The 26,362-nt window shown below is 43.1% G+C and overlaps 1 protein-coding gene across 1 annotated transcript; it reads left to right on the plus strand.

Moving 5' to 3' along the window:
* The first annotated feature begins 706 nt into the window (after positions 1-706).
* LOC118557235 (G-protein coupled receptor 4-like) lies at positions 707-9,654 on the plus strand. Its single transcript, XM_036126845.1, has 3 exons — positions 707-827; positions 8,823-8,986; positions 9,090-9,654. Exons 1-3 carry the CDS (start codon positions 723-725, stop codon positions 9,637-9,639), a joined length of 819 nt encoding a protein of 272 aa, XP_035982738.1. The 5' UTR covers positions 707-722; the 3' UTR covers positions 9,640-9,654.
* The last annotated feature ends 16,708 nt before the right edge of the window (positions 9,655-26,362 follow it).

Below are 26,362 nucleotides of genomic sequence, written 5' to 3' on the forward strand. Positions count from 1 at the left end.
CTGTATTTGTATTTTTGTATTTTCATTATTTATTCTCTGTAAAGTGACCTTGAGTGTCCAGAAAGGCGCTGTTAAATAAATAGTATTAATATTATTAACGGAAAGTTTCTCCCCAAGCTCACCCAACCACCGTTATCCAGGTCACTGCTGTATTCAGGTGAGCAAACAAACTAATACTGATGACACCGCACCCAAGGTGCCACCCAGAGATGCCACCCAGAGATGCCAGTGAAGTCACCTGTGCATGCCCATACACCCATAGAGAGGATGTTATTGTCAGAAGAGCACAACTTATGGCTCCTACACCAATTATAGTTATAATATAATATCCATAATCAAACAGGTTAATTTCCACAACAGTGGCAGCCTGAGCTGAGCTGATGGAGGGTCTGCAATGTGAGGGTGAGGGTGAACAGAACCGGTACCAGCACAGTTCCCTGAGGTGTTCCTGTGCTGCAGATCAACTTGTTAGAGACAAACCTCACATCATTTAGGTTTTCTAGTTTATCATTTGAATTAGAATGTAATACTTGAAAAACAATCAGAAAGGTTTTTTTTAAGCATCATCACTTATGTTTGCAGGTGCCACTGTCTTTAAAGTTCTGGTCCAACACTGAAGGATCGCAGATTTGAACAACATGACGTCTTTGGAAAGAATGATCAGTTCCTGCTACAACTTCACATACCATAACAACTCAGCTCTGTACGGCCCATATTTCCCTATGAATGAGCCACCTTTTTTCCAACATATAAAATGGCTGGATTGGATCACCACTGGCATTGGACTTCCTTTGACTCTAATAGTGATAGTTGCAATTTTTCTACAGGTGAGACCAAAAAAACAAATGTATTCCCTAACTTTCACAATCTTTTGCTGTGATTCTGTGTCTGTGCTGCTGAGTGCTTACATCACACTCTGCACCTGGGACTGCTTTAATTTCTCGATTTCCATTAAGATGTATCCACATGAAAACAATCACTACACAGCATCTAACTTTTCAGAAAATAATGTTCAGCTGTGTGTTTTTTCTCTCCTCCACATAACAAGAAGTCAGTTTCTCGCTGTGATACGTTCATTAAGTTTCATTTAAGAGTCACAAGGCAAGACGTGTCAGAGCAAGAAAGATGTGACAAAGTGGCGGAGATTGGGTACCAGCATTGTGTGTGTGTGTGTGTGTGTGTGTGTGTGTGTGTCTGTGTGTTTGTGTGTGTGTGTGCGTGTGTGTGTGTGCGTGTGTGTGTGTGTGTGTGTGTGTGTGTGTGTGTGTGTGTGTGTGTGTGTGTGTGTGTGTGTGTGTGTGTGTGTGTTCCTCCCTGTGTACATCTTTGACAGTTTCCTTCAGGCCAGTTAATAATTAAATATGATAGATGTTACTATGGAATTACAAAAAATCATTAAAGAATGAATACTTTCTGTTGTACAATTGTAGAATTATAACCTATGTAATTTTTTTTTCCCTGATTAAAAACTAAAATCTTCCATCTGCATAAGCCACCTGTCCTGGTGGACCAATTATTTCTTGAGAGCAGTTGGTGGCGGGCACCCAGAATCAGTACAGGGCCCACAAATGACCTCCGGGGCGCACTTTGGACATGCCTGGTGGACAGGCTTCATTAATCTGTTAATGGGTGATCGGGGTCGTGTCCTCTGTGACACGCTGCGCTCTCGCTCACCTGGTTACTTTGTTGAGTCTTCGTTTTCATTCATGCTTTAGCGAGAGAACTCAGCCTAATATCAATATTTAGTGCCGTTTTATCTCAGAAGACATGACGCCTCTAAACAAAAGAGCTGTGCAGTCACAGCAGCAGATGCTTTTCCTCTTCACCCATGCACAACACTGATGTGATTTAAACATCTGGTCAGACGGGGGAAACTTTGAATTAATGTTTCTTTTTTGGTTTAAATTGAAACTTATGTAACATTTGTTACCATTGTGTAGATTTTCTCATGTAAATGGAAGAAAAAAAAGCCATATCGGCTTCAACAAATGGCCCAAATAAACCGGCCCCATGTATTGGGTATCGGTTTGCCTGATGTCAAAATAATTGGTATGGACCTTAAAAAAACTATATCAGTTGACCTCTAAAAGGGACATTACATTACTACCTGTCTGTGAAAAGATCAAGCTCAGTAGCAAACAGGAGGCTTCTACTGAGCCAGTATCGTCACCTGTCCTCTTCAAATGGTTCAATTGTACCGTCCACGATCCAGGAACTTTTTTTTGCTGTATCAGTGTTCATTGACTCCGGTGCTGACACGGAGTGTATTTATGAGACTTTTGCTCTTAGTCTGGGCATCTACGAGGTCCTTGCTGACATTAATAATGAGGTCCTAGTCCTAGATGGTCTTGTGCCTTATCACACTGATTTGTCCATGTTTACCTTGATGACGTCCTCATCTTCTCCAAAGACCTCAAGACTCACCAACAACATGTCTGCTCTATTTTTCTCTGCTTTCTCCAGAATAACCTCTTTGTGAAGGTAAAGAAGTGCGAGTTCTACAAGTCATCCACTTCCTTCCACGAACTATTCATCTTACCTAATAAAGTCACTATGGACCTTGCTAAGGTTCTGCTCTTCAGGACTGGTCCACTCCATATCGCAGGCAACTCCAGAGATTTCTTGGTTTCGCCAATTTTTATAACTGATTAATCAGGAATTACAGTCAAATCACCGAACCCCTCCATGCTGTCACCTCCAACAGAACCAGGATCTGGCCTTCCAAGTTGATTGCAGGAAACTAGCTCCCAGGTTCATTGGTCCAATCCCGAGTTCCAAAGTAATCAACCCTGTATCTGTCCATCTGCAGCTTCCTCGCACCATGGGAATTCCTCCCACATTTCATGTTTCCAGAGACAAGTCCTTCATCCAGTCTCAGATCGAGCTTGACCCCAGCACCCTTCTGGCCACTTGGCTTCTGGATGGGGAACCCTCTTTACACTGTTAGGCGTATCATAAAGTACAGACTCAGATGTGATGGCATTCAGTATCTGGTGGACTGGGAAGGCAATGATCCTAAGGAGAAATTCTGGATCTGTGGTCGATTCATTATGGACAAAAGACTTACACCCTGATTAACCCAGAGACGCGTTAGGTGCTGAATCTTGAGGGGTGAGGTATTGTAACGTTCCCAGCTTTTTCCTGTGATTCTGTGTCTTTGCTGCTTACACCAGCCTCTGTGCTGTGCTGCTCTAATTTGTGGCGCTGCCACACCTGTGAGTTGCTCTATGGGGTATTTCTCAAACAAGTACCATTTGATCCACACCCGGGAAATCAACTTTATTTATTTAAGGTTCCTAAATAACTGTTAGGCATTGTCTGGTGAATATCAGCCCAAATAGCTGATATCAGGACAATAGTTGAAAGGAATGATTCGAGCACTGGCATTCTTTAACAGCAAACTCTGCAGACATATAAAGGAGTGACAACTTCTCTTCAAGTTCAAGAATTTAATAACAGAAATAAAATGAACATCCAGAGAACATCACTATGTGATGCTGTTTATCTGAATTAACACTATATTTCAATCAATAAATCCTCTCTACTGGGCTAGTGAAACTTAACTAACACTACTAAGCAGAATGAGGATTAAAAGAAACTAAGGAACTATTTACACGCAAAGAAACACAAAACAAAGTGGTTGATCATCATCAGAACATTTCAGTGAATCCTGTTCAATTCAGATCTGACTCAAAGAGCATGGAATGGAGTTAAATTAGCTTAACTAATTTAGAACAACATTTGGCGTGTGTTCAACCCATTCAAAATGCAAATCCCGAGTTAAAAGAAACATTATTTGAGGAAATACCATTTTTTTTAAAAAAATTATTTGCTCAGTAAGTGTAATGATCAGAGGCAGCGGACCCAGACTTCAGCCAGACAAGCAGATGTTTCTTAAAAAAGAAGGTTCTTCAATAACAAAATCCAAAACTGGACTCAACCAAAAAAGTGTTGCAAAGGTGGCTGGGGAAAAAACAAACAGTCCAGCAGATCAGGAAATAGCAGAATCTGACAGACAGAAACAGGATGGCTCAGATCATAGGAGGGAATAGGGTAAAAATCCAAAAGACTCACCAGTAAACTTAACAAGACGACCTGGCACTGATGTCTGGTCTTAATAGTTTATATGGAGGTGGAAGCAGGTGAAACCGGCGAGACGTGATTGCAGCAGGGGTGGAGTTAGGCAGGTGTGCAGAGTGAGTAATTAGATCAGACATCAGTGCTGAGGCTCAAAACAAGAACAAATCAGAAACCAAACCAAAAACAATAACTGCAAAAGGCCCACACTAAAACACAAACCAAAACTAAGACAGACCCTGAGGCAGGAGAGTGAAATAATTAAACAACAAACATAAACCATAACAAAAAAATCTGTTAACTTTATGAATGCCTGATTTTATTAATGCGATTATACCTCGCTGCAGCGACGCAAAAATCGGCTAATCTAAAATTATACAAAACGTCTTAAAATCAACATTAATATTCCATATTAATGCGGGAATAACGCTCATTGCACTATCGAACGACAGGGGAGTGAAAGCCCTCTGCTTTAAACAGGCTTTTGTTAAATAACCGGAACCGGAAATAACCAGAAGCAAAATAGCATTTTGGCTGACGGATTAAAGTAAACCCCTGTGGAGATAATGTTTGTTATAACCATAAAAACACACTCGAATTATATCAGCAATGACCTGATACAGAATGGTAGCATGAGCTACCTCCATTAATTCTTTGTTTTTAAAACACCATGTAAATGCGTTACACATACATTTCCAAATGACCGTGTAACCAAGGAAGGGATACACTGAAAAGGGAAAACGTCATTTCAGCAGCAGACATGCGGCCATGACGTTATGAGCTAGCTGACAGCATGGTCGGGGCAGCTAGGGCCAACATCCTCCATGCAGCGTTCTCTGATATCTCAGCTTTTCTGGTGAAGTAAGGTGACCAATCCACATCGTCCCAAGTCAGCTTTCCTACAACAGCTCACAATAATAAACAAAGCTCTTTTGGCATCCTGTACTTCGCGGCTGGTTTGGTCGAGTCCTCTGCTCCGCAAAGGAAGAGAATTTCCCCTCTTTTGCTCCATTGAAGCGAGGGCAGATGAGTTTCACAGAACGCACGCTCTGTGCAGCTTGGCTGGCTTCCCCAGCCACCTCCCCTCCTCCTGATGTCCCAGGCCGAGGAATAAGGGCAGACTTTGCCTGACTGGCTTGCAGGACTTAGCTGGCAGTCCCAGCCCCGCGGGCCCTGTTGTCCAGGGCAGATCCATGGAGAGGGAAATGGTGAATAACTGGCTTTGTCCCGGAGTCCTCTGACCTTTTGCCTGTGGGGGAGTGGTCTGGGTTCATAGCAGGCACCCTGCCGTGAAGGCGGTCCCAGCCTGAAAAGCTTTCTCACAACCCAATTTTAATCCTTCCCCAGGTCACGTACCTGAGTGAAGTTGGCACCCCCACCTTCTTCAAATCAGACAAAATTGGTGTCAAACGTTTGTGCTACATTTGTGCTGGTTTGTGCAGCAAAAATTTTCGTTTGTGCCGCTATCATTTTAAAGATATAAATAATTGTTTTTAGAGGTCATCAAAAGTCAACCAGCCCCCCGCCCCCCCCTCACCTTTTTCAAATCAGACGAAATTGGTGTCAATTAACTCAACTCAGTTTGTGCTGGCTTGTGCAGCAATAATTGTCGTTTGTGCTGCTTTGGTTTTGAAGATATTTGTCACAATTTATCTTGATGGACCCAAACACAGCCACAGACTGAGCCTTGTTTTTAGAGCTTTATTCTAAAAGGTGAGTTGTGGAGAAGGAAACCAGAGAAGCTGTACCGGACTGGAGCAGAAGGATGGTGTTGGCGGGAGCTGGAGGGCTACGGGTGTTGTGCTGTGGAGTCAGAAGTATGCTGGGAGCCAGGAATGGCCAGCAACACGGCAGAGAGAGTTCTTGGAGTGCTGGGGTAGCAGGCGTCGTCGAAGGGAACTCTGGCAGACAGACGTAGGAAGCTCTGACTAGCAGGCATGGGAAACTGACTAGCAGACGTAGGAGGCTCTGGCTAGCAGACGTGAGAAGCACGAAGCAGGACAAGGTTTGGATGAAGAATGATGAAGACAATCTGGTGGGGAAGAGCAGACTGAGGGAGGAGGTTTAAGTAGAGGTGTTGGCAGGTGTACTGAGTCCGGGATAATGGGGTACCGCGAATAAGCTATTTTTAGAAACGTAACGTCACGATGACGTCACATCATGTGGTACGCAGTGGGGCAAACTCCGGAAACCCGCCGCTGTTTTGCTGTAAAAGAGACGTGCGTTAGCCTAGGTTTTACTCGGTAAACGACTGCTTTTTCCAAATCTAAGACCATGGTTTATAAACATTGTTGCTATGGAACGTGCAACAGCGACTCGAATTACGCTGATCGGCCGCATATGAAGGATGTTTTCTTCAAGACTGCCAAGGAGAAATGTGTGCTGGGTACACCGGGGCGGTCGGCCTACACAACAGTTCAACCCGGAAAAAGTTACCAAATTCAAGTACATATGTAGCAAGCATTTTGTCGGAGGAAAGGGCCCAACCGAAGAACATCCTGACCCAATTCCAGCGACATCAAGTCAAGGTAAGAGTATTTTGGTGGCCGACATGTTAATAAAGAAGCGCCTGCTACCATGACAGCATATAGGCTATCATGGTAGCAGGCGCTAACATGATACCCTGCTACCAGGCTTACTCAAAAACATTTCAAATGAGACAAACATTAAACATATACCCATTCCTGGACGGTGATTGCAAACAAAAAAAAAACGGCCGACGCTGCCATGATCGCCGCGCAGGAAAAAAACCCAAAGCTTACCGTTCATCAACTCGGCCCGTTTTCCAGTCTTTTTAAGCCCTCGAACCTCAAGCCATCGTTTGAGCTGAAGGTTGGTGTGTTCTTCGACAGTGCGACCAGTAATCCGTGTGCCTGGAACATCGTCTTGGGAAAGTTTAACGGCTGTAAAGTCGGTCATATCGCTGGTTCTGTTGCGCTTGTAATAGCTGGGTACTCCGTGCGTTCTTTATCTGTGTGCCCTACCTAAGCGGCAAAAGGGGCGTTGCTCTTGAGACGGTGACGTCACGTGCGCGGTACCCCATTAGGAACGAAAGGTGGAACTAACGAGGAGGTGGAGTGAGAGCTGGGCTGCATGAGAGGTGAAAGGGCCGAAAAGTTTGTGGAGGTCATCAAAGGTCAGTGAACATCTGTTCATGCTGAAACTGCGAACTTCATATAAATTATAAGTTGCTAACCTATGAATATGAATTATTTAATTTTAACCTGGAAAAAAATGATAGCGGCACAAACGAAAGTTTTTGCTGTTCAAACCAGCACAAACGTAGCACAGTTGGTTGACACCAAATTTATTTATTTTTGCAAATGTGAGTAGGGACACAGGAGTGGTAGACCTCTGATGACCCCTGGAGAATATTTTTCTTTTTATCTTTAAAATGATAGTGGCAGAAACGAAAATATTTGCTGCACAAACGTAGCACAAACATTTGACACCAATTTTGTCTGATTTGAAGTAAGTGTGGGGGGTCAACTTCACTCAGGTATGTCACCTAGTGTTCAAATTCACCCAATTTAGCCATGGCGTGGTGGCCTAATAGTTTTTACATTATCGTTCAGTTAATGGGTTAAACCTGAAGATTTAACAAATCAGTATGAAGCTGTTTGAACAGATCGAGGACATTTGGCCAATGGCTATCAATCAATCCCTCAATAACCCGTTCTCACAAAGTAAACGGCTTTGTGTGGTCATTTACAGATGTCTCACAAAAATAATATTTGCTTTGTGTTACTAGATTATCATGTGTCTGTCCGCTAAAACACCCCCCCCCCTTCCTGAGTCCCTCACAGCTGTCTGCTTGTTCATGCATTTTTATTTCTAGACAGACCTGCATGAATGGATCATATAAAACATCCCTTGTGATCAAATAAACCCTGAACAAAGTTACCTCTGAACTGTAAAGCCCTCCCACTTAAACGCTCTTATCCAGCGATGGCATTTCTCTGCATTCTTTCAGGCTTTAGTAAAGGGAATGAAACAAACTCCTGTCATATGGTCACCATGGTAACATGTAGAGTCACTCCAGCAGACACTGAAGCAGCAGAGTTTCATTGTTACTGTTATATTTGATGAAGCAATATTCAGGACAGAGCTGTCTGCCTCACCTCTACACAGCTTGTCCAGCAGTGACGCAGACGCACTGCCTGTTCTAAATTTAGTAATTTGATGTCATTTGAGGAATGCCCCATTTATACCTGTCTCCTCCAGAGTCCAGGTGCCAGATTATTGATTACCTTGTGTGAGTAGACCTTCCATCGTTCCTAGACTGCCTTCCTGTCAGTGACTCTGATTGTTTGTGGATTCCTGCCTGTTTCCTCGTCCCTGTCAGACTCTCCTGTTGGTTCTCGGTTTCTGGACATCGACCTGTGGACGTTTCCTGACTCTGCCTCTCTGCCACTAACATGTCCCTCTCCCTTCCAGTGGTTCCTGAGTCCATTCCAGAAGTTTCCAACACCAGTTACACCTGTTGTTTAATAAATCTTTTAAATCTGCTCTTTGTGTCTGGCTGAATCATCAGGTCTAAAACACAATAACAATGTTCAGCAACAATGAATGAGCTGTTTGACTTTGTGTCTGCTCTTTAAATAATGGTTCTCTCTCATTTCAGGTGTAAGTTTATCTTTTCTTACCTCTAGAAATGACTGAAATGTTTGAAACAGGAAACATTTTACAAGTTAATAATATTCTGGTGTCATTAGTTACTTTTTTCTCTGTTGTCTTTGTTGCAGGTGAAAAAGGATCAGGGTGTCCCAGTCTACGTCATCAACCTTCTCTTTTCTGATCTCGTTCAATTCTGTGGCAGAATAATAGATTACTTTAATACTCCTAATGGCATCACATCTTTTGGTTTAATGGCCAGTGTTGGATTCATGGTCTGTATCTCCTTAGAAAGGTAACTATGTGTTTCCCTTTAAGCTTCTTTATTGTCTCATATAATCCTGTTAGTCAGCACCTGATAGTCTCCATGGACTAAACAGCTCCATCTGTTATTACAGGTATTTGGTCATCGCCAAGCCACTGTGGTACAGATTCAGGAGAAACATCAAGACCTACGTGGTGGTCTGTGTGGTGGTCTGGACTCTTCCTCTTCCAATTCTGCTAACTTTGAATCTGACCACTGATCCTACCATTGGTTCTAATATTATTGAAAAAGTCATACCTGGTGTGTTCCTTATGCCCATTACATTCTTCATCTTCTTCTTGGTTGGGACTATTAAAGCTCTGTCTGGAGCCCTCAGTGTCCCAGCAGAAGAAAAAAGACGAATCGTAGCCATTCAGGTTGCGGTGCTGCTAATTTACACTCTGCTTTTCCTGCCGAACATTCTTCCTTTCCTGTTTCCTGAAATCGGTTCAATTATTTTTATACTGAGCCCAGTGTGTCTCATTCTTAGTCCCATTGCAGACACAACTCTGTATTTGTTAACTCGTAAAAGCATCCTGGATAAGTTTCTGGCTTCACTCTGTTCTTGTAAAGCATCAGACAATCAGGAGATGAGCAGCAAGGATACTGAGAGCACGACTGCTCCACACACTGAGACTGTTTAGGGTTTAATATCTGGAGCCTCCACAACAATCTACTGTTTATGCTTTTTGGGTTGATTAGCAACATAGATTTGAAAGACTTTTGTTTTTAAAAGTTTCATTGAAATAATTTCTTGGGTAAACGTCTAAAAATAAAACGTGGGCATCCAGTTACTGAAAAACAATGTGCTTAATTCTCTGAGCATTTAGTTAATTTTTTTCTTGCACTGGCTGACCACACATTATTCTTTAAGACTAACTTTGATTCTTTAACTTGGATCTGCAGTGATTCACTGAATTATTCTGATGATGGTTTTCAAATATTTTTATTTGTCGTTTTGGTATTTTATGTAATCTTAATTAAGACACTAAAAGAGGATTTGTTTATTAATATATAGTGTTGATTCAGATAAACAGCATTCTATAGTGATGTTCCTTAGCTTCTTTAATCTTAATTTTGTTTAGTTTAGTTAAGTTTCACTAGCCTAGTAGAGAGGATTTGTTGAAAGAAATATAGTGTCATTTCAGATAAACAGCATTACATAGTGATGTTCTCTGGATGTTCATTTATTTCTGTTAATAAAATCTTGAACTTGAAGAGATGTTGTCTCTCATTTATTCTATGTGTGTGCAGAGTTTGCTGTTAAAAGAACGCTAGTGCTCAATTAATTTCTTTCAACTATTGTCCTGATATCAGCTGTTTGCCCTGATATTCACCAAACAATACGTGACAAACAGTTATTTATTAAACATTAAATAACTTAAGACTTGCATAGTTGATCAAATTAAAACTCAATTATTATTTATAACTGTTAGGATAACCTTGTATTTAAAAATGTGCACATTTGCAGTTTATTAATTAATACAAACTGCATCATCTCTGTTATGCCAAAGCAGAAAAGAATTCTCATATTCAAGCCTGACACTGTGTTCTTTAAAAAATATATATGTTAATGAATAAATGCTATGGTGCAGCCAGGCAATACCTCTGCAGGAAACCTGAAGGCCAGAAACGCTAGAGCAGGAACTTTACAGGCCATCAACAGTGGAGCCACAAACAGTTCACGTTAGCGTCAGATATTGGCAGCATCTTAAAAGTAATACAATTCACACTAACCCTCATCAATAATTGGAATTGATCATTAAGACCTGCAGTGGGAAAGTAGTCTTGGAGCCTGATCTTCAAAAGGTTTTTACGTATTAAAACCGGTGCAAACTGATTAGCGCCGTGTACATAGCTGATCTTCATACCCAGGAGCAAAGCGATTTACGTGTGTAAAATGAGTGAAACAGTGGTTGCTAACTTTTTGTGTATGCCTTAATGAATATTCACAAGTTATCCATAACTCCCTACCTCATTGTTCCAACACGGGCCCTGCAACTTCCATTCATCAATTACCTGCTTTTCTGTGCAGGTTTGCAAGGATCTAGTTATTTTTTTAATCTATTTAATGTTTTTACCTTTTATTTGTAGCACTTTGAGACACTTGGGGGTTGGTGCCTTATCTCCAACAGTCAATGGAGAGAGGCATGGTAAACCCTGGACAGATCTATTCATGCTATGATTTAAATAGTGGTATTAACCTCCAATGACCAGAGGGAGGTTTTCAGTCAGCAGGGGTTGGAGAAGCCCTGGTCAACTGTCACGTTTTGCTTGGTCATGATCAATGATGCACAAATTTTTAGAACTAAAAAAAAAGAATATTTTTTATGACTTGTCAGCTGTAATATTTTCTTATTAAACTCAGAGAAAATAAAAAACATTTTCCTATGTTCTCTAGAACTTCTGCTGGCAAAACTACCCTTTTTCTTTATTTTAAATAATAATTAGTATTGTCTCTAAGAAAAATGTTAATAGCATAAGTTCTCTGTTTATTACAAATGGTTTTGTGCATCCTGGGTGTCTGGAGAGATTATGTGAAGGATTTGATCTTCTTTCTTTGGGGGCGGACCAAATCTGTTTAGCTTGTTTTGTTCACTGGGGACCCAATCGTTGAAGATCAGCCTCAACAGGTCTTGATGCTTTTATTCACCAGTGAGAAGCGAACAGTGCAGCAATCAAAAGTGAGGAGATGGCATCACACAAGCAAACCAGATGACCATTTAGGCTACTGATACCGTGTTACATACAGAAAATAGTAAGTTCGGAAATAAGTACAGTTTCTTTTATTTACTCATTTTACCTTTTTGAAATATAGAAAATACTTTCTCACCTCTTTTATACATATTCTTTGTAGATTTCTCCACTTTTTATTTATGATTGTTACATTTTATTTATTTATTTATTCATCCCCAATAAAATTACGTTACTAGAGCCATGCCTTTAACCTGCCAGGGCATTGTAACTAAATAATTTCCCTCTATGGGAATGAAAAAGTTTATTTTATCTACACATTATAATTGTACATTGTATTATAACTGAAGTTTATGTGCTGAGTTCCTCCACTGTTCAGGTGGTGGATCAGCCAATCAGTTCTCTGTGTTTCAACCATCTTCCTGCTTCAGAAACTCTTGAGGCTCGCTTAAAGTCCTCCTCTCTGCTCCTAACATTTTGTTTTTACTTTAGGAGCTCTCAGTGCCTTGGATGCTTTTAACTTACTGAAGTAAAATTAGAAGAAAAGTCTTAGAATTCAGGAAATTCTAAGATTTTTGTATAATGACATTACTAAGAGCTACTTTTAGTCTAAGCAATCTTTATGAATACGGGCGCAGGTCCTTGGTATATATCTCCTATTTGTTTTTTGCAACTGTAATACCAAATGTTTCCATTTTAGGAAAATAAAAATTTTTTTTAGCTTAACCCTTCTAGCAGTGTTGTTTTGGTCAACAATGACGATGACAAAATCATTTCATTGACGTCCCTTTTTTTCTTCACGATAACGAGAACTGACGAGCTAAACATGGATCTTTGATGACGAAAACATGACGAGTAGTGGATGTGAGTTTTCGTTAACGGGACTGGACGAAAACATTAGTGGATGGTTTGTCAGACGTTTAAAAAACTTTTCCAAGTGTTTAAAAAAATTGCACACTTGCCTTCTGTATTGTTATCAGCATGTTCAGGGATGCTAACGTTCAGTGACAGTGTGGACATTTCTTTAGGTGTTTATGGTCTGTCAATACGTTGCAATATGTTAAAACAGTCTTTTTTCATGGGTAGAGTCAGCTAGCTTTAGGCCATAACCCAGAAGGGTATGTCAGTGACATCCTGCAGCTCCAGCCATGCCAGTCATGTTCAAATATGTCACGCTTTTTGCTGTCCAACGCTTACAATGAAAGCTGAGGCATTTCGCTTTACAGCCAATGTGGCATCAATACAGTAATTTTATTTATGTTTAATTTTTTTCTTTAAAACGCTAAGTTTAAAGTCCGTTTTTGTGTTTGTTTGTTTTTTTTTATCTTAAACCACCATTACAGTTTGATAACTGGCATTAGATTGTAACTACTGACAGGTCTTGAAAGTTTCTTTTGAAAAAAATGGCTACAAGCTCTCACAGAGGATTAAATAATAATTTTGTTATTAAATAGTATAGTCAGTAAACTTTCAGTAACTTTTTTGGGGGGGGATTTTTTGCGGCTCACTTTTTTATGAAAGTAGGCTGACAGGAAGGGGGTGGAAAAGGAGGAGAGACATGCGGCAAAGGGTCAACCGCGTCGAGGACTAAGGCCTCTGTATATGGGTCGCGATACCCGCTGCACCACGAGCACGTCCCCACTTTCAGTAACTTTGAATAGTAATATGAATCAAATGGAGAGAAGGAACTTCCCCAAGGGGATCAATAAAGGTTAAAAAAAGACAAAAAGAACAGGATTATTAATAAGCTATCAAAAGGTATTTTTGTGTGCAAAGGTATATGTGGATGGATGGAGGTATATATATATATATATATATATATATATATATATATATATATATATATATATACACAGTATATACACATACATACATACATACATACATACATACATACATACACTCACAAACACACACATTTGATTGTTTTGTATTCACCTGTAGACCTTTACAGAAGGTGAACTTTGTATACAAAGTGATAGAATTATTCTTGCTACTTTCTACATATTTTATGTTATTTACTACTTACTTTATGTACATTGTATTTATCATATATATTTACTCTTTACTACTAAGAAGTTTTAAGGTTTTAGATCTCTCTCTTATAGTTGCAGAAGGCCTGCAGCAAGCAGAGAAATATGTTGTGACTATAATAAGTGTTTTTATGAACTCTATTCAGCCATCTGGAGTGCTTACGCATAACTGAACTGTGTGAACTGCTTGGTATTATCTCGAAGGTCACAGTTGTTTTGCTTATCCCTACCCCTTAGATTCACAATGGAACCAGGAATTCCTTTTCCTAATAAATAGAGAGGAGGCGACGGATTTGCTTCAGATCGAATTTGGAGATCTGTATTAAGCATCTTCGTTCAATTTCCTTGAAAGATTATTTGAAAGCTAAACACATTGTTGTCTCTCCTTCTTGTGTTGTTAATGAATGTTTTAGGTGTTTGCACCTGACATTTAATTGGTCCTTCGAGCCGGATCCCAACATACCGGAGGATTCCTGTGGGTGAGGTGAACCGGGTGAAAAGTCAGTGACCACTGCATTTAGATCCTTTTTCAAGGGCCTAGTCCATCTCGCCTCTGGGTTTCTGACTGTTGACGGGAAGTCCGAGGGAGGATTGACAGCAGTGGTGAGTAGATTTTTATTTTTTTTTAAAGGTATGAGTGAGTAACTAAGGGGTATTGCGCATAGATGGGACAACAGAGTCTGAGAAAGTCCGTGATAACAAACCCTATCATCCTTGGCACTGATAGGTACGCAAAGGCGTAACAGAGCCCAAAAGGTCTGTGAATCTAAGGGGTAACAGAGCCCAAAAAGTCTGTGTAGAGAAAAAAAAACAGGATAACGGCATCCATATAAAGAGCCGTGTAATTCGAGAGAGGATGGCAGCGTCCTACAAAAGTAAAGTCTGCAGTGTGTGCTTGTGTGTTTGTTTGGAAAATTAAATACCACTAGGTATTTTCTTTTCATTTAAAAACAGTGGGATTGTGAGTAACAAGCCTTTGTGGACGTCTAGCAAGAATTCTCCACTCGAAAGAGTTGAAATGAGAATTACCACAACAGGTATTTATTGCCCCTCCCTGGGCTGCCACCTTACCGTGATGGAGGGGTTTGAGTGTCCCAATGATCCTAGGAGCTATGCTGTCAGGGGCTTTAAGCCCCTAGTAGGGTCACCCAAGGCAGACAGGTCCTAGGTGAGGGACTAGACAAAGCGCAGCCCAAAATGGCCCTTATGATGAATAAGATTATTGGACCTCGTGTTCCCTCGCCCGGACGCGGGTCACCGGGGCCCCACTCTGGAGCCAGGCCTGGAGGTTGGGCACGTTGGCGAGCGTCTGGTGGCCGGGCTTTTGCCCATGGAGCCCGGCCGGGCTCAGCCCGAAGAGGCAACATGGGTCCCCCTTCCAATGGGCTCACCACCTGTTGGAGGGGCCAAAGGGGTCGGGTGCATTGTGCAACGGGTGGCAGTAGAGGGCGGGGACCTTGGCGTTCCGATCCTCGGCTGCAGAAGCTGGCTCTTGGGACGTGGAATGTCACCTCTCTGGTGGGGAAGGAGCCTGAGCTTGTGCGCGAGGTTGAGAGGTTCCGACTAGAGATAGTCGGACTCACCTCGACGCACCGCTCTGGCTCCGGAACCAGTCTCCTTGAGAGGGGCTGGACATTATTCCACTCTGGAGTTGCCCATGGTGAGAAGCGCCGAGATGGGGTTGGCATACTTGTTGCCCCCCATCTCGGTGCCTGCACGTTGGGGTTTTCCCCGGTGAACGAGAGGGTGGCCTCCCTCCGCATTCGTGTGGGGGGACGGGTTCTGACTGTTGTTTGCGCTTATGCGCCAAACAGCAGTTCAGATTACCCACCCTTTTTGGAGTCCTTGGAAGGGGTACTGGAGAGTGCCCCTCCTGGGGACTCCCTCGTTTTGCTGGGGGACTTCAACGCTCACGTGGGCAATGACAGTGGGACCTGGAGGGGCGTGGTTGTGAGGAATGGCCCACCTGATCTGAACTCGAGTGGTGTTTTGTTGTTGGACTTCTGTGCTCGTCATGGATTGTCCATCACAAACACCATGTTCAAGCATAAGGGTGTCCATATGTGCTCTTGGCACCAGGACACCCTAGGTCGCAGTTCAATGATCGACTTTGTTGTCGTTTCATTTGACCTGCGGCCGTATGTCTTGGACACTCGGGTGAAGAGAGGGGCGGAGCTCTCCACCGACCACTACCTGGTGGTGAGTTGGCTCCGATGGCGGGGGAGGAAGCCGGTCCGACCGGGCAGGCCCAAACGCACTGTGAGGGTTTGCTGGGAACGTCTGGCAGAGTCCCCTGTGAGGCGGAACTTTAACTCCCACCTCCGGGAGAACTTTAAACACGTCCCGAGGGAGGCGGGGGACATTGAGTCTGAATGGACCATGTTCCACGCCTCTATTGTTGAGGCGGCTAGTTGGAGCTGTGGCCGCAAGGTTGTCGGTGCATGTCGCGGCGGCAACCCTCGAACCCGCTGGTGGACACCAGCGGTGAGGGAAGCCGTCAAGCTGAAGAAGGAGTCCTACCGGGCTTTTTTGGCCTGTGGGACTCCGGAAGCAGCTGATGTGTACAGGCAGTCGAAGCGGCAGGCGGCTCGGCTGGTCGCCGAGGCAAAAACTCGGGCGTGGGAAGAGTTCGGAGAAGCCATGGAGAAAGACTTCCGTACGGCTTCGAAGCGATTCTGGTCCACTATCCGGCGTCTCAGGAGGGGGAAGCAGTGCAGTACCAACACTGTTTACAGTGGGGGTGGTGTGCTGCTGACCTCGACTCGGGACGTCGTGCGTCGGTGGGCGGAATACTTCGAAGACCTCCTTAATCCCACCAACACGTCTTCCATTGAGGAAGCAGAGCCTGAGGACTCTGGGTCGGGTTCTCCCATCTCTGGTGCTGAGGTTGCCGAGGTTGTAAAAAAAGCTCCTCGGTGGCAAGGCCCCGGGGGTGGATGAGATTCGCCCGGAGTACCTTAAGGCTCTGGATGTTGTGGGGCTGTGTTGGTTAACGCGGCTCTGCAACATTGCGTGGACATCGGTGGCAGTTCCTCTGGATTGGCAGACTGGGGTGGTGGTCCCCCTTTTTAAAAAGGGGGACCGGAGGGTGTGTTCCAACTACAGAGGAATCACACTCTTAAGCCTCCCTGGTAAGGTCTATTCAGGGGTTCTGGAAAGGAGGGTCCGTCGGATAGTCGAATCTCGGATTCAGGAAGAGCAGTGTGGTTTTCGTCCTGGCCGTGGAACACTGGACCAGCTCTATACCCTCAGCAGGATTCTGGAGGGGGCATGGGAGTTTGCCCAACCAGTCTACATGTGCTTTGTGGATCTGGAGAAGGCATTCGACCGTGTCCCCCGAGGGATCCTGTGGGGGGTACTCCGGGAGTATGGAGTACCGGACCCTTTAATAAGGGCTGTCAGGTCTCTGTACGACCGGTGTCAGAGTCTGGTCCGCATTGCCGGCAGTAAGTCGGACTCGTTTCCGGTGAGAGTTGGACTCCGCCAAGGTTGCCCTTTGTCAACGATTCTGTTCATAACTTTTATGGACAGAATTTCTAGGTGCAGCCAAGGTGTTGAGGGGATCCGTTTTGGTGGCCTTAGGATTGCGTCTCTGCTATTCGCGGATGACGTGGTCCTATTGGCTTCATCAAGGCGTGATCTACAGCTCTCACTGGAGCGGTTCGCAGCCGAGTGCGAAGCGGCCGGGATGAAAATCAGTGCCTCCAAATCCGAGACCATGGTCTTGAACCAGAAAAGGGTAGAGTGCCTTCTCCGGGTTGGGGAGGATGTCCTGCCCCTAGTGGAGGAGTTCAAGTATCTTGGGGTCTTGTTCACGAATGAGGGGAAGATGGAGCGGGAGATTGACAGGCGGATTGGTGCAGCGTCTGCTGTGAAGCGGGCGCTGTACCGATCCGTTGTGGTGAAGAGAGAGCTGAGCCAAAAGGCGAAGCTCTCGATTTACCGGTCGATCTACGTTCCTACCCTCATCTATGGTCACGAGTTTTGGGTCGTGACCGAGAGAACGAGATCCCGGATACAAGCGGCTGAAATGAGTTTTCTCCGTAGTGTGTCTGGGCTCTCCCTTAGAGATAGGGTGAGGAGCTCAGTCATCCGGGGAGGACTCAGAGTAGAGCCGCTGCTCCTCCACGTCGAGAGGAGCCAGTTGAGGTGGCTCGGGCATCTGGTCAGGATGCCTCCTGGACGCCTCCCTGGTGAGGTGTTCCGGGCACGTCCCACCGGGAGGAGGCCCAGGGGAAGACCCAGGACACGCTGGAGGGACTATGTCTCCCGGCTGGCCTGGGAACGCCTTGGGATTCCTCCTGAGGAGCTGGCCCAAGTGGCTGGGGAGAGGGACGTCTGGGCCTCCCTACTGAAGCTGCTACCCCCGCGACCCGACCCCGGATAAGCGGAAGAAGACGGACGGACGGACGGGCGGACGGTATTTTATTGTTACCCCACGGTGTAAAAATTCCAGCCTATAGAACACCCTATGTGTTACAGGACTGGATCAAATTTATAGAAATGGGAAAGGGACAAAGTAAAACGTTGAAACAGCTCCAGAGTAAAGACTGGAAATTCATTGAACAGCAGGACCATGATAAAATAAAACTTTTAGCTACATGGGTAAAATAATACAATGCAGGTTTAAGGGGGGATTTAACAAACAAAAAATAGCTAAAATTCCAGGAAGAGAATGAAGAGATTAAAAAGGGGATCCCACAGAAACAATTTGGGAGTTTTTGAAAACACAGCAGTTAGACAAGGAGGTATTTAAAGGTCCCGTAGAAAAAAAAGACTCTGGTTAAGACTCTTTGCACGCAAGCTGTCTGTCTGATATGTTTTTGTCTTTGTCATAATGTGTCATTTGATGGGATCATTGCATGAAAGGAGAGACTGTTTGAGTCTGCCGTGTTTGAGAGTGTGTGTGTGCAAGTGTCTGTGTGTGTAAACCTACGCATATGTTTGTGTGTAAGTATGTGCGAATGTGTGGCTCAGAATAGCGTCTGAGTGGAGAGATTTACAGTGGAAAAGTACTGTGTGGAGATGATGTTCGTGGAGGGATCATTTGATAAGGATATTAGTGAAAATAAATAGGATTATGCAGCAGTGGGAGGACAGATTGATGAATTTGTGGCTTTTGTTGCGCAGGAAAGCGATTTGAGTGCCAACAACAGTTGGTCAAGGCAGTTACATTAGAGAAAAACAGATGTATTACAGTGAGATTTGGTTAAATCTTTAGTAAAACAGTATGTCAAGCGTAAAAGACGGGTCGAAATTGGAAAAAATTGCTGGATTTTTGGCAGAGAATTAAACTTTTGTTAGAGACATCAGAGAAAAAAAAAGAAAACAGAACTGGACCACAGGACGTACATTTTAAACACGTCTTCTCCGGACTTTATCCAGTGTGGATGTGTTGGGCGGAGAGTTTACAGTATAATCGGTTTCTGGTGACACCTGTCTCACACTTTGATTAATTTTTTAGTACACATTTATGAAGGTATAACATGCTTTTAATATTCAATATATTTGCTTTGAGGCCTGTCTGTTAATTAGAAGAATAGAATGTGAATAGATTAAGGTTAAATGAGCTGTGTACGAGCAAAAGTATCAGGAGAGAGTTTCAAGGCCAGTCCTAGGCAGTGGGAATGAACATGATTTTGGTTCACATGCAGCTGGAGGAAACAACGAGAAGATAGTCATTAGGGAGTAAGGTAGCAATAAGATGTGTGCGTCATTCATTGTGTGACTTTGTATAATCTATGTTCTAACTTTAATAAAAACTGAGCGGGAGAGAGAGAGTGAGAGTTGTCGCCCGCAGTCGGCAGGTGTATCATCTCTCCTCTTTGCAAAGCTGAAATGGAATTCTGCGTCCATGGCTGAGTTATTATTTTAAAGTCCTGCATACGAATTAACGAACCCGGGGAAGCATGACGGCTTCAACATTTGGGGGCTCATCCGGGATTCGGGGTGACAGGCGGAATTGGACTTCAGATTGGAACGAAATGACGAGGGACACTGGCTGGCCACAACAAAAAAAGGTAGGCAGAACCTTTTATCAAATCTGCATTTTCAGCTTAGAAAAATAGTCTAAATTAAGTGTCCCAAGTCTCAGTAGAACTAAATCTGCTAAATTAATGCTTTTAGGCAAGGCAAGGCAAATTTATTTATATAGCACAATTCAGTACAGAGACAATGCAAAGTGCTTTACATGATTAAAATATAGGAAAATAAAACAGAATAAAAGCAAGTAGGGATAGTATAGAAACAAAAAACAACATTTGAAAACAGTAAAACATTTTAACTTGAACATTCAAAGGCAATTTTAAACTAATGTGTTTTTAATCTCGATTTAAAGGAACTCAGGCTTTCTGCACTTTTACAGTTTTCTGGAAGTTTGTTCCAGATAAGTGGAGCATAGGAACTGAATGCTGCTTCTCCTTGTTTAGTTCTGGTTCTAGGTATGCAGAGTAGGCTGGAGCCAGAAGACCTGAGTGGTCTGGAGGGTTTATACGCTGATAACAAGTCTGTGATGTATTTAGGTGCTAAGCCATTTAGAGATTTATAGACTAACAGAAGTATTTTAAAGTCTATTCTCTGAGATATAGGGAGCCAGTGTAAGGACTTTAGAACTGGGGTTGTTATTTTTTATTATCTGGGCTAGAGGGAGCATGTAGATATTGAAAAGGAGGGGACCCAGAATGGACCCTTGGGGAACCCCACATGTGATTTTTGTCGTCTGGGATGTAAAGTTACCTACTGATACAAAAAAGTCCCTGTCCTTTAAGTAGGATTTAAACCAGTGGAGAGCTGTAGCAGAGAGGCCGACCCAGTTCTCCAGGCGTTCTAACAGAATGGAGTGATCAACAGTATCAAATGCTGCACTAAGGTCCAATAGTACCAGCACGGTGGTTCTTCCACAGTCTGTATTTATATGGATGTCATTAAACACCTTGATAAGGGCGGTCTCTGTACTGTGGTGAGCACAGAAGCCTGACTGGAAAACATCAAAGCGGCTGGTCGTTGTTAAGAAGGTGTTTAATTGTTGAAACACAGCTTTTTCAAGAATCTTACTGATAAAGGGGAGGTTTGAGATGGGCCTGTAGTTCTGGAGTAGTAGTTTGTCTAAATTGTTCTTTTTCAGCAGTGGTTTGATATTTGCTGTTTTTAGGGACTGGGGGAAAACACCTGACAGAAGGGACATGTTTATTATCTGAGTCAAATCAGACGCTATGCCAGGTAAAACTTTTTTAAAGAAAGCTGTGGGTAGAACATCAAGGCTGCTGGAGGAGGAACTTAACTGCTGAATGATCTGCTCTAAGCCTTTGTGGTTTATTTCGCTGAAATGGGACATTTTGTCAGAAATAGTTCCAGCTGAATAAAGCATTGGTTCTGGTGTTGATATGGTAGTACAAAGTGGTCCTCTAATCTTTAGGATTTTTTCAGTAAAGAAGTTAGCAAATTCATTGCAGGCCCTGGTGGAGTGGAGTTCGGAAGTCACGGACACAGGAGGATTTGTAAAGTCTCTCTTTATAGATGTCGTAGTGAACCTGGAGTCTGTTCTTTCTCCACCTGCGTTCAGCTTTCCGACATTCCCTTTTTTCACCTCTAACTGCTGGAGCATTTCTCCAAGGAGATTTTTTCTTCCCGGAAAAAAACTTCACTTTGACTGGAGCAATGCAGTTAATGATGTCTGAGACTTTAGACTGATAGTTATCTACTAGCTCATCTACTGAGTTGCAGCCCAAGGTTGAAGTATCAGAGTAAGCTTGAATAAAAGTTTCCGCGGCATTGTCCTTAAAGGTGCGTTTTCTTATGATGTCCCTTTGGCTAAATGAGTCACTGGAAATGATGCTTTCAAAGGTAACAGAAAAGTGATCAGATAGGGCAACATCAGTTACATTGACCTGTGAAATCTTTAGACCTTTAGTGATGATCAAGTCTAAAATATGTCCCTGTTTGTGTGTTGGCTGTTTAACGTGTTGACTTAAACCAAAGTTTCTAAGTGTGTCACACAGTTCTTTTGCACTTCTGTCTTCACGGTTGTCAACGTGAAAGTTGAAGTCTCCCACAATAATTAAACAGTCATAATCAACACATATCACAGACAGGAGGTCACTAAAATCATTAAAAAAGTTTGATGTGGACTTAGGAGGCCTGTACACATTCAGAAACATAGTTCGTATCGGGCCCTTTACCTGGAGAGCCAAATGTTCAAAAGAGTCAAATTTTCCTAAAAACACCTTTTTACACTTTAGTGAATCATTAAACAATGTTGCTACTCCTCCACCTTTCCTTTGCTGTCTGCTCTCACAAAGGAAATTGTAGTTTGGAGGTGTTGACTCCATCAGTATAGCTGCTTCACTAAATTCATGCAGCTCACCACCTTGTTTTTCTTATTTCTGCCACGTATTATCACAGATATTCCATAATCTGCGGCGAAAGGCCCCGGCTGATGCTGGGAACTCTCATGTCTGATAAACGTGTGGCCAGGGCCCAATCTGTATCACAGCGAAGTAATTTGGAGTTCCTCAGTACCAGAGTGTTCTGTGATACGTGGAGGAGGAGGATCTGAGGCTCTGAGGCCTTTGGAGAATCCTGGGTTATTCACAGCAGAATGGCTATGTGGAGAGGATGTCATCTGTAGGCCAATCTTAAATACTTTGTTCATGTTATGAGAAAATTCCAGAAAAGGAACTTCTGGGCTTTGTGGAGAAGAAGGGGAGGCGTGTCCAGTCTGGACTGGTGTTTCTGAAGATGGAGGTTCTTGGTCCTGTCTTTGTCCTGCTGAGATCTGGGATGAATCGTCCTGTAGCTCTGACAACGCCTCATTCTGTGTCATCTTTCTGGCCGTCTTTGTCTTGGCTAGTTCGGGCTGCACTGGGCTTATCATTTGTTTTGGCACTGGATGTACTTTGTTTTGGAACAAAGCTGATGACGCATGGTTCACAGAATAGAAGATGTTTGAAATCAGCCATTTTGCACCTGACCTATTTAGAGAGAAACGATCTCTGTTGAACAGATGTCTTCTTTCCCAAAATATGTTAAAGTTGTCTATGAAGGTTACAGTTGTTTCTTTGCATGTTTTTTCCAGCCATTTGTTTAGCATCAGAATTCTGGAAAAAATCTCGTCTCCGCAGTTAGCGGGTGCATGAGGCCCGCTAAGAAAAACCTTGACATTCAGGCCATCAACAATGTTCAACAAACGAATGTAATCCTCTTTTAATACTTCTGATTTTCTTATATGGTTGACGTCCTTCAGGGCTTCAGCTTGTATTATGAGGTTTTCCAAGGTCGGACGTTTTCTCAAGACCGTTGGAAGGTCTGTCTGAAGGATGTCTGTTAAATCAGACACCAGGCCACAGTTCCCGTCGTTATAAATCAACACCTCTGTATTTTTCTTGTTACAGAAATGTTTAATCCCCCTTACAGAACCATTGCATAATATCAGGGTCCTTGGCCCTGTGGCATGTCTTTTCTCTGATGTCTTAGAACGAAAATCGTTGACATACCTCTGGTTTTTGTCCTCCTGGGTCACATTTTGGAGCGGAGCAAATCTGTTTAGTAACGGAATTCCAGCATTTCCAGCAGGTTTACTCCTATCATTTGTTTTGAGAACAGCCCGCTGTTGTTTGTTGTTGCTTTGGAGTGCCTTGGAGCAGTACTGAAAAAGTGTGGTTGAATTTAAGAAAAGGTGTTTCTTGAGCGTGGCGGCTCACTGCGGTTCTCGACGGGGAACTGCATTTTTGCTGGGTTAGAGGCCCGAGAAGTTGGGAAATCTCGAATTCTACATAAAAGGTTGAGCGAGATCAGGCAATACACATTCAATGGATGCGGAAATAACAGATTGACTCTGTGAAGCTCCGATTACAGACGCAATGCAGTTCTGATATAACATAACAGAACTAAGAACAGAGTAAAATATAAGTTGTGCGGATAACACAACAAGAAAAAGTCCTGTGAAATTTCTAATTTTTTTAAGAAACCGTGACCTGACGTAGAAACAGGGAGACACACACACACCCAACGAAGACCGTACAGGAAATAAAAGTAAAGATAAAAAAAAGAATGAGCTGTTAGCTGAACACACAATCAGCTATGACAGACTTTTGTTAAAAAAACAGTTTGAATGTTGAAGTGCTTGACTGGGGGAGAACGCCAAAACGCGAGCAATCCCCATTTGCTGCGGGTTTTCATGAGACAGAACAGAACAGCAGGACCCACTCTGATAAAATTAAACATTTAGCTAGATGGGTAAAAGAATACAATTCAGGTTTAAGAGGTGACTTAACAAACAGAAAATAGCTAAAATTCCAGGAAGCTATCATTAATAAATCGGGAAATCTAAAGGGGAATCACAGAGCAACACTCTGGGAGTTTTTTTAGAAACACGTCGTTTAGACAAGGAGGTTTTGTAAAAAAAAAAAAAAAAAAAAAGAGACGTCTCGCAGAAGACAGTCTCTGCAAGCTGTCTGTCTGTCTGTCTGATATTGTTGTCTTTGTCATGTCTTATACAACATATTGTGTCTGTTGAAATGCGATCATTGTGTTTGAGGGAGTGGGGGAGAGACTGCTTGGATCCGCGGAGATTGATGACCTGTGCGCATATGGGTTTTTGTGTGTAAGTCTGTGTGTGTAGATTTGTGCGTATGACAGAGCCGAGAATACCAGCTGGAGTATAGGAGAATTACGAAAAAGGAATGGAACTTTCAGAGGTGCAGCGTTGCGCGGGGGAAACATTTTAGCGACGGACCGAATAGATGCTTCTGTCGGCTAGTGGGGTAAAATGACTAAAATAACCGTGAAACGTAATGAGATAAAAGATGACAGGCGAGTGGCGAGATGTTGAACGTTGTTTCTGCGGAGGCGAGGCTTCGGACAGCCGGTAAATTGAGCGGTTATGGCGGTGTGGGGCAATTTTGCCAGCTCAACCTCCCCGTGGAGTGACAGAGGCACGTTGACCAATACGCATAATATTTCGGCAAAATATATTTCGGCAATCTAAACTTTTCAAACATGATCTGTGAAAAATACTGTTAAAAGGAAAGACATGATTGTGTGTTTTGTTCGTCTAATTGTCTTGAAAGCTCTGTTCGTCTTTGGAAAATAATCCAGATTAAAATTCTAGAAAACCACGGTTTCAAAAAGTGTTTATTTGCGCTGAATGTCTGCATTAATCAGTGAGAATGCTGTATAGCATTCTCACTGATTAATTACAAGAAGTGTGTAGGTGGAGCAGAGCAGCTTCAGAGGTGCGTTAGAGTAGAACGGGTGCTGTAAAACGACCTGATGGTGTTTCCTCCAGGATTAAAACAGGAATTTTTTCTGAAGCACCCGGAGAAGAACATCTGGGATTAAAGAGGTAACAGCAATGTCGTGTGTAAAGTAGTGTGGCTGCGATGTGTGGTTATTTTAATCCAAGGAAGATTCGGACATCTTTATAGGAAAAAATGTACTTTGATTTCAAACCACAATTAACTAACTTTTGATTCCACAGACATGGTGATCCACATCCGAGGTTTAAAGTGTTTGCGTGTGCGTGCGTGGATTCTTTTACAGGACGACCAGAGGCCTGTGAAAGGAGAGAACAGAGAAACTATGATAAAATGTCTCATTAACTATTACATTTCTAAAAATAGGTTTCCTGACAGGATGAAGATGGAACAATGGAAGGTGGTAAGGATTAATTAGTATCTGAAAAAATAATTGGCCAAAATCTGTGCACAGACTAAATTGACATGGGGTAAAGTTTTGATGTTTGTTTCTTGTTGGAGTGTTCAGTTAATTTCATTACAGGATGCATTCTCTGACTGGAAGGAGTTTTTCGGGGGTGCGATGTCAACCTCCCATGATTCACAGGTAGCACACGAAATTTGACATCTAAAAGATTGTTGTGTAGTTTCAGATTATATTGGAGATTCCTAAGGAATGTGAAAGAGTATACACCAACCCCCAGACCTCGGCTGAGTGTGCGCTAAGGTCAACGAAGGACAGAAGTGGGGGTTGTGATTTAGGGTGCTCTGACGAGAGTGCGGAGCTGTGAGGTCCCACCACAGGGTGCCAAAGGAAACACCGAGACCAGTGCAGAACCAGAGTGGGAACTCCAGAAAGTCATCAAAAGAAAGTGGTCAGAACCAAGGTGGACCAGCCCGTACCGGATGGTGGAACGCACTTCGCACGCAGTCAGGCTCAAAGGAAAAGGCGACACCTGGTATCATTGGAGTCAGTGTGCAGCCACTGAGGATCCCCAGCCCTCTCAAACATCAGGTGCGCCGGGATTTACAGGATAACACCACAACGTCGTGAAAGGGAGCCTACCGGTGAATCCTCTACTCAACCAGGGTCATAGAGAGATTCAGTGAGCTTAAGCTCACTCACAAAAATTGAGGAAACGAGACAGAGCAGAAGAACAAAGAAGAAGAGGCGGAATTGTTTTTACCTTTGTATTTTTGCATTTGTTGTTGAAATTTGTGTGCTTCTCCACAGGTGTTTTTCCACTGGGCACCAAAACAGCACAAAGCATGTGGGCAGAAAGACTTGTGACCAAACCCCCTAAGGGTTGGGTTGCAGGAGGTGTATTATTATCAGTTGTTATTGTTACAGGTATATTGTGGTATTTTTGCGACCTTCCATTCCTAAACATGTCCAGCTGATCCACCTA

This window comes from Fundulus heteroclitus, chromosome 22 (assembly GCF_011125445.2).
Source record: "Fundulus heteroclitus isolate FHET01 chromosome 22, MU-UCD_Fhet_4.1, whole genome shotgun sequence".
Taxonomy (NCBI): domain Eukaryota; kingdom Metazoa; phylum Chordata; class Actinopteri; order Cyprinodontiformes; family Fundulidae; genus Fundulus; species Fundulus heteroclitus.